Source organism: Python bivittatus, unplaced genomic scaffold (assembly GCF_059951505.1).
Source record: "Python bivittatus isolate LINGU-HERP-01145 unplaced genomic scaffold, Pbiv_v1 ctg000840_np1212, whole genome shotgun sequence".
Lineage (NCBI taxonomy): Eukaryota > Metazoa > Chordata > Lepidosauria > Squamata > Pythonidae > Python > Python bivittatus.
Genome location: NW_028277113.1, coordinates 12,220,824 through 12,235,331, shown reverse-complemented (window position 1 = coordinate 12,235,331; position 14,508 = coordinate 12,220,824). Strand labels below are relative to the sequence as shown.

At 44.2% G+C, this 14,508-nt stretch overlaps 1 protein-coding gene across 2 annotated transcripts in view; it reads left to right on the top strand.

Annotated features, from left to right (window-relative positions):
• Window positions 1-4,317: 4,317 nt before the first annotated feature.
• The window catches only part of SLC22A23 (solute carrier family 22 member 23), a 92,150-nt gene continuing 81,959 nt past the window's right edge, over window positions 4,318-14,508 (top strand). The window contains exon 1 of one of the 2 annotated variants that reach the window (XM_015887331.2): window positions 4,318-5,651. In XM_015887331.2, coding sequence (XP_015742817.1) covers window positions 5,079-5,651 — 573 coding nt within the window. In that variant the 5' untranslated portion in view covers window positions 4,318-5,078. The remainder of the gene's footprint in view (window positions 5,652-14,508) is intronic. The other variant, XM_015887332.2, reaches the window with a different exon arrangement.

Here is a 14,508-nt window from a genome sequence, read left to right as displayed (position 1 = left end):
TAAAAAGCAGGTCTAACTGGTTTAGGAATTAGCTTTCACGTGGTGGTGCAACAGCTAGGATGACTTTCAAAAGCAAAACTTAGCAGCAATCTTCTGTCCACCTCTTTTGGGGAAGCCTCCAGTGAGTTAAATGAGGAGGGATGAATTAGATTGTGCTTTTAATGGGAAGCGTACAGCACAATCTCATTCCTTAGAAGTGAGTTGCACTGTGCCCAATGGATCTTGTTTCTAGGCAAATGGTTATTGCACAAGGGAATTAATTTACACATGTATAAATAGCTACAAATAAGCAACTGTCCATTTATGATTTTCCCTCTCTAGATGGGATTATTTTATATTAATCCTCCCGCTGCACAAAGGCAGTGGTGTACACAAGAACAATAAAAACAATTCATCAATCATAAAAGGCATTAAAATATAACCATTTTAAATAGTCCAACTTAAAAAGCTGTCCAAAACTGCCATCTGGTCCAGGACAAATTGTAACCCTAAAAGTGTCAAATACAGTTGGCTTACCTTTAATTGTCTTTTAAAACGAGGAAGCAGTTATTTCTTTGTGATAGAATTCCATAACTGCAGTGCTACCACTGAGAAAGTCCATTCCTGATCACTGCATTGTGAGTTGAACTCACTGGTGGACCACTTTATATATTAATTAGATTTATATCCTGCCTTTCATTCAGGAGCTCAAGGTGGTATGTGTAGTATTTCCTCCTTTTCTTTTCCCCCACAACAATGGCTCTGTGAGGTAGGTTATGCTGAGAGAAAGTGAGCAGCCCAGAGTCATCCAGTCAGCTTCCAGGGCTGAGGGTAGACTGAAACCTAGGACCAGCACCTGAGCCACTGCATCATACTGGGTCTCTACAAAAGCAACATCTTCACAGCTGACATTAGAATATAGGTTGGATGGTGTTGGGCAGTGATCTTTGAAATACATGATCCCAAGCCATTTAGGACTTTACAGATTAATGTTGACACCTTCATTTGGGATTGGCATCTGACGGATTACAACTACAGTGATTTCATGATGGTGCTATTTGGTCTGATTTACCTGTCCCAATTAACAATCAGTAGTCATGTTCTGCATCGGCTGAAACTTCCAGACTGTCTCTAAGGGTAGCTCCATTACAGGGGATTACTGTAATCCAACTGAGAGGTTTCTAAGTCATGGATCACCAAGGCTTGCATACCACCAAATATGAAGATAGGCCCACCTAGCTACTGAAGCTACTGTATTGATAGACTAGAATCAAGAGGAGCCAAGAAGCTGTGCCCCAGTTCCTTTTGGAGGGAGTGTTAGATTGCCCGGGATGAGGTATATTTCTCTTTCCTAGACCTGAGTCTAAAACCTTGTTGAGACCCTATAACTCAAGCAGCATGGGGCTGAACAGGAATCTCCTGTTGTGACTCTGGTAGTATACTGAGAGTATGAAAGGAAGCAGTGTCATAGATGCCTCCAATTGCCAACCCAACGAAGCTTCTTCAGCAGTATCTCGTGATCAATGGCCCATGATCAAAGGCAGCTGAAACCTCCAGAAGAACCAACATGGGAGCACTCCCCTATCTCCTATATTGATACCTGTAAAGTTCATCAGTCAGATTCAGGGCAACTAAATCTGCTTCAGTGTAATTTCCAGACTGAAAGCTAGGCTAAAATTGATCTAGATAATTGGTTTCTTCCAAGCATGCCTGTACTTGGATGGGCACTCCTCTCTCCGTTACTTTGCCCAAGAAATTAGCACCTGGATAGTAGTTGTCCAAACTAAGTGCATGCGCACACACACATGTATATAAAGTGTTACAAAGAGACAGGTCTAAATTAAAATATTCCGCATAAATATTCCCTGATACTGTAAGAAGGAATACGGTTAGATGTATAAGAATTTGTTTTTAATCTTTTGTGCCATATCTATGAACTATACAAGATAACTAGATTCTGAAAAAAAGAACTTTATCATCACCTTTTAAAAGATAGTGCTACTATCTTCTTTCTGATTGTTCCGACTCTCTCCTTTGCTACCTTCTTCAGCTCCAGTTCCCAGAACACTCAGCCTCTCATATTTATTTTGTGGCATCTTATGCAATTTCTCCATCTTCCATCCACCCATAAAATTAAGTGTTAATGTGTTTGCATTAACAGGCAGAGATAGTTTACACACGCATTTACAAGGAGAGTCCTGCTATCAAGAGGCTGGATTCACACAACACACTCACTTTAATGAGGTTTAGTTTAGGAGCGCTACTGGATATTGCCAATGCGCTTGGTGAAGCATTGTTTGGAGGCGCAATGGGCATTGTGGCTTATTCAACAAATCATAGTTTAAACATTCTGGCTTAATGTAATGTGCGAATTAAGCCAATGAAATTTTCTTTTCAGCAAGCGTATAGAGAATTGCACTGTATAAGATCTCTCTGCACATTTTCCTGAGAGTTAATCCCACCGAAACAATAGCAATGAGACTTTGATACTGTAATTCTTTGAAGGTATATTTTCCTTCTATGAGGTTTCATGCCAAACACCCCTTTGAAGCAGCTTCCTGAGGCAATGTGGCTGCTACTTCTAAACTGCAGAGCTACCACATCACCAGAGGAAGCACTGACTAAGGAAGCACCTTAGAGGAGATGTTTCTGCTCATGTAAAGCACTTGGGGGGGGGGGGAGAGGGCCTCACTCCAAGCCTCATCAAGGGGGAGCATATTATCTCTGCAGTACAAACAGCCTCATTAGGCATCACCTACCTTGCACATCCCTGTCTCTGGATTCACTTTTATTAAACCCCAATGTTGTGTTGATATGCACGTCCTTGGAAATCAAAGGCTGACTTTTTATTTAATTACTTCCATTGAGCAGGGAGCACAGCCAGTGTTAAAGTCCCTTTGTCTGTCTAGGCAGCAAAGCAGAATAGTTTGCAGGGCCTTCCCTTCATTTCCCCATCTTGCTTCAGTGAGGAAGCCAGAGAGCGGTGCTGCCCTTACTGTTTCAAGGCAGGACAAGGAGTCTCCCCCAGTGGCTGTGGCTGGCCGTACTTCGAAGTAGCATGCGAAGTAGTTAGAAGAGACGCTCCCCTAAATAAAAACCCTGAAAAGCCCCTTGTAAACAGAATAAATAGAAAATGCACTCTGGCAACAAAACCAGCAACATACAGCTGGTAGAATCTGGGAGTTTTTCCCTAGTAGAAATCAACACAGCAGAAGAGAACGCTAGTGTTGTGTTTCGCTTTGTTTTAAAGACAGGCACTTTCAAGATAGCTTTAAACAGGTGTGTACAAGGACCTCATGTGAGGTCTGACAAGGGCTTCGTAAGGTGCTGGGGTCAAGCATTACGCGGGCAGCGGCCTCTGCAGAACCAGGTGCCCAGTCTGGCCCTGCAGCCCAAACAGCCAAGAGCAATGCCTGGAGGGAGGGGCTAGGCCTGCAGCCACTTGATGCGGCCATAGGAGATTCCCACCACTTGACCACATCATGAACCACCTACTGATGAAGTGTGTTAGACCAGAGCAGGTCCACAGCAAAAAAGGCCTCTGGAGAAGAGGGGAATGCTGGTTTAAAAGTGAAACACCTGAAGATGCCTTTCAACTGCCTCAGCTGTGATCTAGGATGAGACAAAAACAGGACATGGCATTAAAAAATAGTTAACGGGGCACGCTTGTGCCACTGTTAGGGAGATATGAAGATAAACCCCAAGAGAGAATGACCTTAAAACAGATATGATAGGCTCGGGCTATGTTTATAGATTGGGTGCAGACATCACATAGCGCTTCGGTGGACTTAGTCAAGATTTATTTAATATTCCACAATTGGTTAGGTTTCTACATCATGTTGTCCTACGCCATGTATACTAACCGCAGTTTATGGCTTAGCATGTGGTGTGGGTTGACCCAACACATTAAGTCATAAACATGACTGCCAAGCTCCAATGCCTCGCTTCACAAGGCATTCTGCCGCCGAACACCCAGCCGACCACGCTGCTGCTTAGCGCGCTGGGTGAACCCATGGAGTTGATACTTGCTGCGACGCCCGACCTACTTTCCGCCCAGACGCTGCCTATCCAAGCCAAGGCGTCTCCTCCTTCTGGCACTCGCCCCAAGGCTTCCTGAGCTTGGCTGGAAACTCTCGGGAGTCGTGCGAAGCGGCCCGATGCCGGGGGCGTTCCGGTCACCTCCTGCAGGGGGAGCCGGGCGGCCGCAGAGGCTCAGTACGGCAGCGGCAGCGGCAGCGGCAGGGGGAGGAGCAGCAGGTGCGGCGGCCGCAGTTGTTACCTTTACCTCCGGGAAAGGAGGAGACGGGGGCGGGAGCTGGGTCAGGGGGCTGGGCTTGCAGGTTGAGAGTCAAGCGGAGGCAGCGGAGGAGCCGCGGCCGGAGAAGGAGAGGGAGGCAAGGAGCCGCGAAACCTCCCAGCCCCCACTCGGGGAAGGAGGCGATCCGCAGCCGCGAGAGGACGGAATCCGGCTCTGGCTGGGCGCGCGAATGCGGCTCCTTTCTACGCTCCGCCCGCTCGCTCCTCCGACCCTCCGTGGAGGGGAATCGTCCCCCCGGCGAGCTTAATGGGCGGTAGCAGGGGCTGGCGAGGGACTGGCGGGAGCCGCTCGCCGGATTCTTTTCCTGCCGGCCCCAGTTGCAGCACCCGCGGCCAGAAGGAGATCTTTTAGATCCGATCGCCGATCTCCCAGTCCCGCCAACAGCCCCGCGGGCGCTCGGGCCCGCCGGCGTCCGGCAGCGGAGGCAGTAGCCCCCGCGGGTCCGGGCAGAAGCGGGTGCGGCGAAGGAGACGCAGGAAGGTTTTAAGGACAACGTGGAAAAGGAGGGCTGGGTGTGGCGGCCAAGGAAGGCGGGCGCGCCTCGGAACGAGGGGAAGCGAGGCAAGGCGAAGCGAAGGTGGGCGGGCGACCATCGGTCTCCCGGGACCTCAGTGCCGCTAGAGCGGTTACACCTATGCGCGAGTTGGCGGAGAATCCCGCAGGCGAGGCTTCCGTCCACCAGCCCGGCCGGCTTACGAAACCGCGGATCGTGCCCCGGGCGCCGCCTCCCCGGGTCCCCTCTATGTGAGCCTCTTCAGTTGCCTTCACCTCCTCCTGCTGGATGGCGATTGACCGGCGACGAGAGGAGGGGGGCGGGGGGGGCCGGCCCCTCCCCGAGGAAAACGGTTCTTTGCCTGCCGGGGAGGCGGACCCTGCCACTGCAGCTACAGCCGCACCCCCTGCAGGGGGTCTGGCGGCGGAGATCCAGAGCCTGCCTCTTCCGACGCCTCCCTCCGGGTCCTGCAGCCCCCTCCTTCTGGATTACGATGGCTCCGTGCTGCCCTTCCTGGGGGGCCTGGGGGGCGGGCACCAGAAAACCCTCATCCTCCTCACCTGGATCCCTGCACTCTTCATTGGCTTCAGCCAGTTCTCGGACAGTTTCCTCTTGGTACAGCCCGTCTCTTGGTGCAAGGGGATGGATGGGCAGAGCAATTGGACGGGACTCCCCCCACAGCCTGCCAGGGGCCTCACCACCAGCCCCAGCTACAACCACAGCAGCAGCAACAGCTATAGTAGGGGGATGCTGGCAGCCCCAGAGCTGCCCACTCCAGAGGGAAAGAACGACAGTTACTGCCACTGCAGCGAGAGGTTCCATCGGATTCCGGCAGGCCTTCAGGAGAACATTGTGAGCAAGGTAAGAGGCATGGAGGTAGGAGAGGGCCTGATGCAGGGTGGGAAGTGGCCTTGGCTCCTCTAGGTCAGTTATGGGTCACTGGGACTGTCAGCCCCTTTCCAGCCCCTTTCCAGCAGGAAGGGTGGCCAGTCCTCCTACTTGTATCCCTTGTATGTGGGGTGGGGGGAAGAGTGGACCTTGCAACTTCTCATAAAGTTCTCTGCAGTCCACATAGCTGCAGCGGGCAAATGAATGAGATCATGTAGTTTCCGTTCTTGAGTGCAGTTCTTGAGTGAGGTCCTCCAAGTGTGGCTTCCCTGGTGGTGCAAGACTCAACGTATGCCCGTGCTTGAAAAGATTTCATGGCCGCACTGCAGGAAGGGAGGCAGCAAGATCTGGCAGAGGAGCAGGGCAATGCATTTCTAATGCCTCTGCACGGACAGGGATGTGCCATTATGTGTGGAATGGCCATCACGGGAAATCGCTTTAGCAACATCTGTGTGGCCACTCTGGCATGTCTGAAGTAGATGATGAGTGGGTTAACATAAGCTGTTGAACCACAAACCAGGCAACCACATTTTCACCTAATGTGTTGTGTGAATCCAGCCCATGGTTGGATGTCAGGTGAACCCAGAAAATTGAGTTAATGGAATCACTGTGGCTAAATTAATGATGATAATTGAACTGTACAAAGGCAGCCTATTTGTATGGGAGTGAGGATCATGAGCTGTAGTATTTTTTCAGCTGCTTCTCAACCCAGTTGACATGAACCCAGTAAAGAATGTTTGTTCATTTTGGATGGCTTATTCTAGGAGAACTTCTGTTGGTTGTAAGTGTTCAGATTGTATTCCTATAACACCTTTCCTTTTTCAGGGATCAGTCAGTTGAGTGTTGCCTTGTGAGGACATCTTCCTAGGGGTGTCCTCTGCTGTAAAAGGATCTCTCTCTGACTAAAGTGAAAGGATCTCTCTCTGTTACCTTAAATTCTTTGAATACTTTAAGTCTGTGAGATATACACACCTGTTTTCACAGTCCTTTTATGACTGATCCAGTTTTAGATTTTAACACAAGGCACAAAACAAGTACTTGTTCTTCCTTTCTTGGCAGAATCAATAATACATTTCTCTTTAAGTGAATGCTTGTTCCTATGATAAGGAGGTCCTTTTTTAATGCTGCTGTGGAACAATTGGGCCAAGCCATAAACAAGGTTTTGGAATCTCAGTGACAATATTCAGACAAACCAAATGACCTACATTACAGCACAGTGCAGTGCCTGGCTCCAACTTGTAGACAAGGATTCCAGTGCATGCATTTCTCACTTAGGAATTTTGCCTGTCGCGCTTCATAAGCACCTTTCTCATGTGATGGTGGTATATTTCTCAGTGAGAAGCAGGTTGGCACAAGTCAAACTTAAAACACAAGGGGAATAACAGAACTGCTAGCTTAAGAGTGCAAGTTCTAAGCCTGCATTTATGAGGGAGTGAAAGTGTCATTGAATGGGCTGGCACGCTCACACAGTGCACTAATTCTTAAAGTGGTTTGTTTGGTTATTGTGACCTAGTTATTGACATGAATTTATGATTAGCCAGTTGTTGCTAATTTAACAAATCATGGTTAAAGCCAAATACAACAACATGATTGAACCTAGTCAATATAGGTAGCCAGTTAGAGATATATTGACTATTTCTGTACAGATAAAAGGAATGAAGATTTTTGCATAAGTCACCAAGAAAATATATTGCAAATTACAGCAAAACAATTTCAGTATAACCTCTGATGTGAATGAAGGGGTACTAGAGCTATGTAGGATGAAACTCTAGGTTGGAATATTCCCGTGAGTAATATTTGGTTTAGATGAGTGCTGTCAAGAATTGCCCTCCAAGTGGTATTAAGAAATCAAGACCTGTTTCTCCAACATTTTTGGAATAGCTAGCTACTAAATTTATTTGGGGCTTTTTAGCGCTATGTTATACAGAAGGGTGGGAATCACAAACAGGACTGGTGCTATTAAGGCTGGAATTACTGTATAATGTTTTGCTGCAGGAGCCCATTCTCAGTTTTTAGAATGTATTCCTCACTTGCTCCCTTTAACGGGTGTTTTGCTTTTCTTGGGAAAGAGATGGGTATTTTGTATCTTCTCTAGCCTCACAATCTAAATTGAGTCAGATCTGCTCAGTATTTGGAGGGGGAATTAACCAGGGAATCCCAAAGCTGTAGGTTAGAGTAGGAAGTAAAAAAAAAAAATCCAGAAAAAGGAAGTGGCAAACCACTTCCATATTGTTGCTAAGAAAGCTGCATGAAGGTATCCATGAAATCACCAGGAGTAGAATTCAAGTCAAGAGCCTGTCTTTCCAGCATGACTTGAATAAACAACTTACATTGTAAAATGAAACTGTTCATCATGATTGTGGTTCCCTTAATCCCAAACCACCAAAGCTCAGCAAAATTTACTCCTTCTGGGAACCGTGTTAGAATTAACTGTTCTGTGGTTCAGGCATGCACTAATCAAGTGACTGCATTCTTCAGACTGAAAAGCCAAGAAGATTTGAAAACCTTCTTGTGAAATAGAAGTTAAACAACAAAAAAAGTGAGAAGAAAAATTAGGCTGCATTACTGAGTGGCTGACAGAAAGGGGTTTTACAATATGGTTTTATTTCATGCAGAGGCATGGTACACTGTTTTTCTTGTAATGTTCTTCACTGTAACCCAGATTTAATTAAAGATCTCATTTTGATCCGCTGCCTTCCTGAGTGTGAATTCACATAGGAAAGTGTGTTCTTGTCTACTCACCAGATGCACACAGCCAAATATTAGTGGGCCAGTCCAAATCCAATGTGCAATTCCTTTTGAAAGACTCAAATTGGTAACTAGCCAATTAGTGGTGATACAGTGGCATAATCTATATTTTGCATGCAGAAAATCCCAGGTTCCATTTTTAGTATCTCTTGAAAACAAGTGCTGTGAAAATCCTCTGCTTTAGATCCAGTGCGTTGTTGCTAATCAGAGCAAATCAGCTTTCCCCAACTGATAGCCTCCGGGAGCATTGTGCAAATAGGTTCCAGCCCTACTAGGCTGCGTGCCAGCTGTGGATAATGAGTGCTGCAATCCCACAGCGGTGGGATGCCCATTACATCATTCACCAATATGTTTTTGGATGCCGCTGTCATACCTGGTCATTGGTGTGGGGCTAATAAGAGGTAACTGGGGATGGCTCTTTCGTGGGGACAATGTTTGTGGAAAGCCTGCCTGCTTGATCTAGGAGCTTTACTACACCTTACCCCTAAATGATCGGTAATGGTGAGATGCTGATTTTTGTCACCATGGAAAAACCCAGCTGTTGTGGATTGTTCAACAAATCATGGTTAAACAAACCATGGCATTGCACATTGTGTGGACCCATTCATTTTATTCCTGTTCTTCCTGGTTTCTGCTAGGGCTGAGTTCTGACAATGAACCCATTGTCAGATTAAGCTGTCAGTTATAGCAATTAGGACTTGAACCTGATAATATAGAACCTGGGTTCCTTTATACAACTCAAACAAATGTACTGGAAAAAGTAGCTGATAACATAACTCAGAGCTGCCAGTGAGTGTATTTAATCACAGATCTGGGTTGAAGTCTTGACTCTGATCATAATTCAGAGCTTGTAATGTTGTGCTTCAGTAAATCTTTTTCCTCTAGATTTATCTATCTGAATTCCTTTAGAGAACTTTCTAATTGCCTTTACAATGGCTGTTAAAGCTTCATCTGATCCCCAACTAGTACTACAATGCTTATTAGGCATTGATGGTCCTGGGTGTCCAGGTAGGGGGAAAAACTCTGAAACACTACTGTGCATTAGTGGTAGAGTTTTGATGCTACTAATTAGTTATTTCTGCATATTGTTATTTATTCTGGAGAGAAATAAAGCTACTTAATTGCAAAAAGTTAATAATATTTATCAATGAACATTGCTTTATTGTATTTTAATCAGTATTTTAACCAGTATTTATTTTTGTTTTTACTGTAAACCACCCAGTTGCTCATTGAGTGAGGTGGACAGTGACTAAATTTGAGATATAAATAAATAAATAAATAACCTCTAGCTCTTCCACTTCTTGAACTCAAATATCTAATGGACCAAGGCTGTAATTCTTAGATGTAGCTTTCTCAACCTCCAGGTTGATTGGACTATGCATTTTATCATAGCTAGCAGGCACAGTAATTGGGTGCACTGGCTGGGATGTTGGGTGTTGGAGGACACCTGCTTGGGTGAATGAATGAATGAATGAATTCTTGTTGCTCTAAATGGGATTTTGCTTCTGAACAAACAATTGTAGATAGTGATAGAGTTTCATTGTTACATTCACTGTTTACTAAACCGTGACTTAGTGCAGCATGTGAACCCAGTCCCAATGATCTCGTTCATACATGGCTTAACCATGAGTTTTGGAGAAATCCACAATTCATTGTGTTCCTACTGCTAAAGCAGAAGCATCGATCATACACATGTTCAGCTGAAACCAAACAAATCACATTTTAGCTTGGTGTGGTATGTAACACCAACCACTGTACATCTTTACACCATCTCAGAAGCTTCCTAGATTTTCAAATTAATGTTAATTCAGGATTTAATTTAATGGCTTTTCCTTTTCCAGAGGGAAAGTGCTATGTATCACTTAGCACTTTGAAGTGCTATGTATCACTTACCTTATGAAAGGCCATTGTGGCATTCTTGAACTAAGGACATTTTTGTAGTGCAGCTCCTTTCCTTACATGTAGGACATCCGAGAAACGCCAGAATATGTGGAAGGAGATAAGGCCAGAATCAAAAAAGTTTGTTTGAGGGTTGCTGCTGGAATGGGGAGTCCCTGGATCATGGACATCCTTTGCCTAATCCAGGGCTTTTTAGGGTTATCCCAGGGACATAGGAAGTGGTTTATGGGACAGGTTGGAGTTGTTGTTGATCTGCAGAAAGTCTGATGCAGAAATCCCCCTGAAAGATTTAATTATTTCTTTGATTCTCCTGTTTCTCTGGATATTTAAGATGGTAGCCTTACAAAGAATCACTGGTTCATTCATACCACTAGCCCCCAAACAAGCAAACCTTATAGAGCTTTCTGATATATATGAGCCAGGATCTAATCAGATCTGATATCTTAGTTGCATCACTACTGCAACATTATCCCTGAAGAGTATCCAAAGCTCAGCTGGAGCAAAATGTGGCAGCAACATTGCTGTTGCTAACTCATGAATGATACTGTGATCATCAATTGTATCACCCCAATGCTAAAAGCTCTGATTGCCAGTCATTACTGGTTTGAACCTTTAAAATTCTAAATGACTTAGATAGCTAGCATAGTGAAGTGACCGACTTGTAGATTTGACCAGGGAGATTCAGAACTAGTGTCCACTCAGTCATGGTGTTTCCTGGTGACTTTGGCCCAATCAGTGTGTCTCAGCCCAATCTACTTCACAGTGCTGTTACAGTGTGAATAAAATTAGAGATTGTCATGCATATAGCCTTGACCTGTTAGGGAAAAGGTAGGATATAAGTGAAATAAATATAGTAAATGTGACTGATTATTGAGGCCTGCTTGGCATATGAGAAAAGACCTTTCTCCTGTGTCAAAGTCTTAGCCATGGTTTATTGAATATATCCCAGTTGACTGAGAACAGACAACATACCAAATTGTAAAGCATGGTTTTATACTACAACAGCTGGTTCAAACAGCATGCTAAAATAAACAAACCACCTCAGGATTCAGCAAGATCTTTGCAGCTGCAACCTCTGTTCCAGTTTTTATATGGGGCCTGTGTGTGTGTCTCAAGATGTATTTAATGTTTTGCAATACAGGTTTTTCTCTCTCCTCCTTAAACAAGCTCTAGATATGTCATTTTTGCTTAATATTAGCAAAAACATCTGATAAGACTTGCATATTTTTTTTTGTTTTATTAAGACCTTTAATTGTAGAGATAGTAGAGATTTCAGTGGTATGCTAGATATTACCCAGATAATCTCCAGTCCTTCAGGTTTGCATTGTGTTCTTGTGCACTCACAACAGTAGCACCTATGAGCTACTTACATTTAGTCACTCTGTTACATCCTATGCAAATGTTCCTACTCTTCCACAAGTTTTTATATTCACTGAATGGGAATTTCATGATAGCAGCTTCTATTACAGTAGTCAGATCAAAAGTTATTCCGAAAGTCAAATATGTCTAAATGTTCATAAGACCCAAGTTTTGGTATGCATTTGTTTGTGTGATTACATACACACATACACATACATACATACATACATTCTACAGGATATGGTTGTTTTGTTGAATCTGGGGACCCCAGCTCGCTGCTAAGTCACCCATGGAATTTTGTTTTGTCTTTTAGTTCCTTTAAGCCATACAGATAATGGTAACAAATAAATAAAGGAACGTTTCTTTTATCCCTAAAGTGAAAACAGATTTGATCATAATTCTTATAGGATCCATTGCTTGCTGTATTAAAAGGATTCATGCCATAGTACGTGTAGTACATGTTTTTATGATTCCACCCACTGCCCAATTAAGCCAAAGTCTTGGGAATCTTTACACAGTTTACAGAGCCTTCTCTACGTTTCTCAAAAGGCTTATTAGTGTGTGTTATCATTTCCATGTATGTGATTTTTTTAAGCAGTTACAGCAACTGTATAGGTCAACATTTTCCAAAATTCCTGTTTATAGAGCGCTGATTCCACATACATTTTAAGTGAAATAGCTTAGATAGTCTCAGAGACTGGATTTAATAATTTTCCAGTTCCCTTTGTAAAACATGTTCATGAGGTACATTATTTCATTTACATGTGTCCAACTTGTTTATTTCAGTCTCTGCTCCCAAATCCCAGTTTGATAGTTGTTGCATTTGTCTGACAAAACTTGTTCATGTTGTAGAGTAGTTGTTCTAACCCAGGATAGATTTCAGGAGCTCCCTGAACTTGGATGGGAAGAGAATTACCATTTTATTTTCACTATTTTATTTTGTGCATTTAAGTACATTTTTCTGAGAAGGGTCTCTGTGTTTCATCAGACTCTCAAAGGAATCTCTGGTTCAGAAAGGTTAAGAACCCCTGTTGTGGGGTGATTTGTGATCTTATAGAACGATGTGGGCAAACCCCTGACCTAAATGCTGTCTTCATATCCTCATATGAACAATGCAAGACCTGGAATATTTTAGGGGAATAAAACTAATACAGTTCAGTTCAGAAAACAGTGGTCACCATTATGGATTTTCCTGCTGAGAAAACCACTTCACAATATCTAAGAGTTTGTCTTGTTGTATATAGTGGGCTTCCTGCTATGTGAAGGCATTGCAGAATTGACATGGGTTACATCTTGTGTGACAGCATATATGAGGAAGGTTACCTATAGTTTCTGAAATATCCAAAAGTGAAGTCTTGCAGTCTTCCTTTGTGCCGGTTTTCTGCTGAGACCTAATCTTAGTGTTGTTTGGGACTTTTTTTTTTTCAGGTTCATCTTCTGAACATTACTTGTTCTTCTGCAAATCTTGGGTTTCCCCAAGCCAGCTGATTTTTTTCCTGTTATGCATGGCTGGTAGCATTTTGATGACACAAGCACAGCATCACAGGCTAGACTGTAGAAATGGAGAGGTTAGCAGAATCCCTCAGATGCTTCTTGTGACTGAGCTCTGTTTTTTAAAACATGAGCCAATTTAACATGATAAGCCAATTTAAGTAATTTTTGCTTGCAGCAAGTTCTTAGATGTTTGTATACAGCAGAGTTTCTCAACCTTGGCAACTTGAAGATGGGTGGACTTCACCTCCCAGAATTCTCCAACCAACCATGCTGGCTGGGGAATTCTGGGAGTTGAAATCCACACATCTTCAAACTGCCAAGGTTGAGGAACGCTGGTATACAGTGAGACAGGGTTTTTCCAGATTTCATTTTGATGCTTTCAGAAAGACTCCTTTATTATCCATTTGTTAAAGAGGATCCAGGAAAATTACATTTTCTTAGCGTGCTGATGTCACAATTAAGAAAATGTGTTTAGTGACTAGTGTATTGATATCAGGACAAAATACAGATTTATCTCTTTTTATAATGGTGCTCCTGAATGCATCTCTTTACTCTCTGCTGTTCAAATGAGTGGTTGTGGTTCCATCCGTGTTTACCCTGAGTCTCACCCTCTCATGATGCCTCAGAAGAGCAGAATGTACACAGGACTGTAGGAATCCTTACAATATTTGATTTCTCCAACCACGCAGCACCTTAAATAATGGGCACTTTGCTATTTATAATACAGGTAGTCCTCACTTAACGACTGTTCATTTAATGATGGTTTGAAGTTACAACAGCCTCGGAAACGGTGCTTTACAGGCCATGAAGCACTTCCAGCCATCTAAAACATCACACCACCCCCTCCCCCGCAGTCATGTGGCCGCATTTCGGGCACTTGGCAACCGGCTCGCATTTACGACTGGTTGCCAAGTGCCCTGTGATCGTGTGATCACCATTTGCAATCTTCTCTGCCAGCTTCCCCAGAAAGTCAGTGCAGGGAAGGTTGCAAGCAGAGGGGATGGAGGGAAACCTCTTGGTGGTGTCCAGGAATGGAGCTCAAATCCTGAAGATTTGAGCTCCCTCCAGCCTGAGGAAGGATTTCCTCTCCATCCATGGAGGGGAGAGCAAACCCTTTGGCAGGCTTTAGGAACATTTGAGAGTGAAAGGGCTGCCTGCTGGAAGGATTTCAGCTCCACACAGAGCAGAAATGCTTCAGCAGACAGCTCTTTTGCTCCATCTGCTTAACAATCTGGGAGATTGCTTAATGATCACAACCGGGTGTGCCCAGATTGTGGTCATTGAGCAAAGCAGTCATATGGGCATCTCGCTTAATGACTGCTTTGCTCAA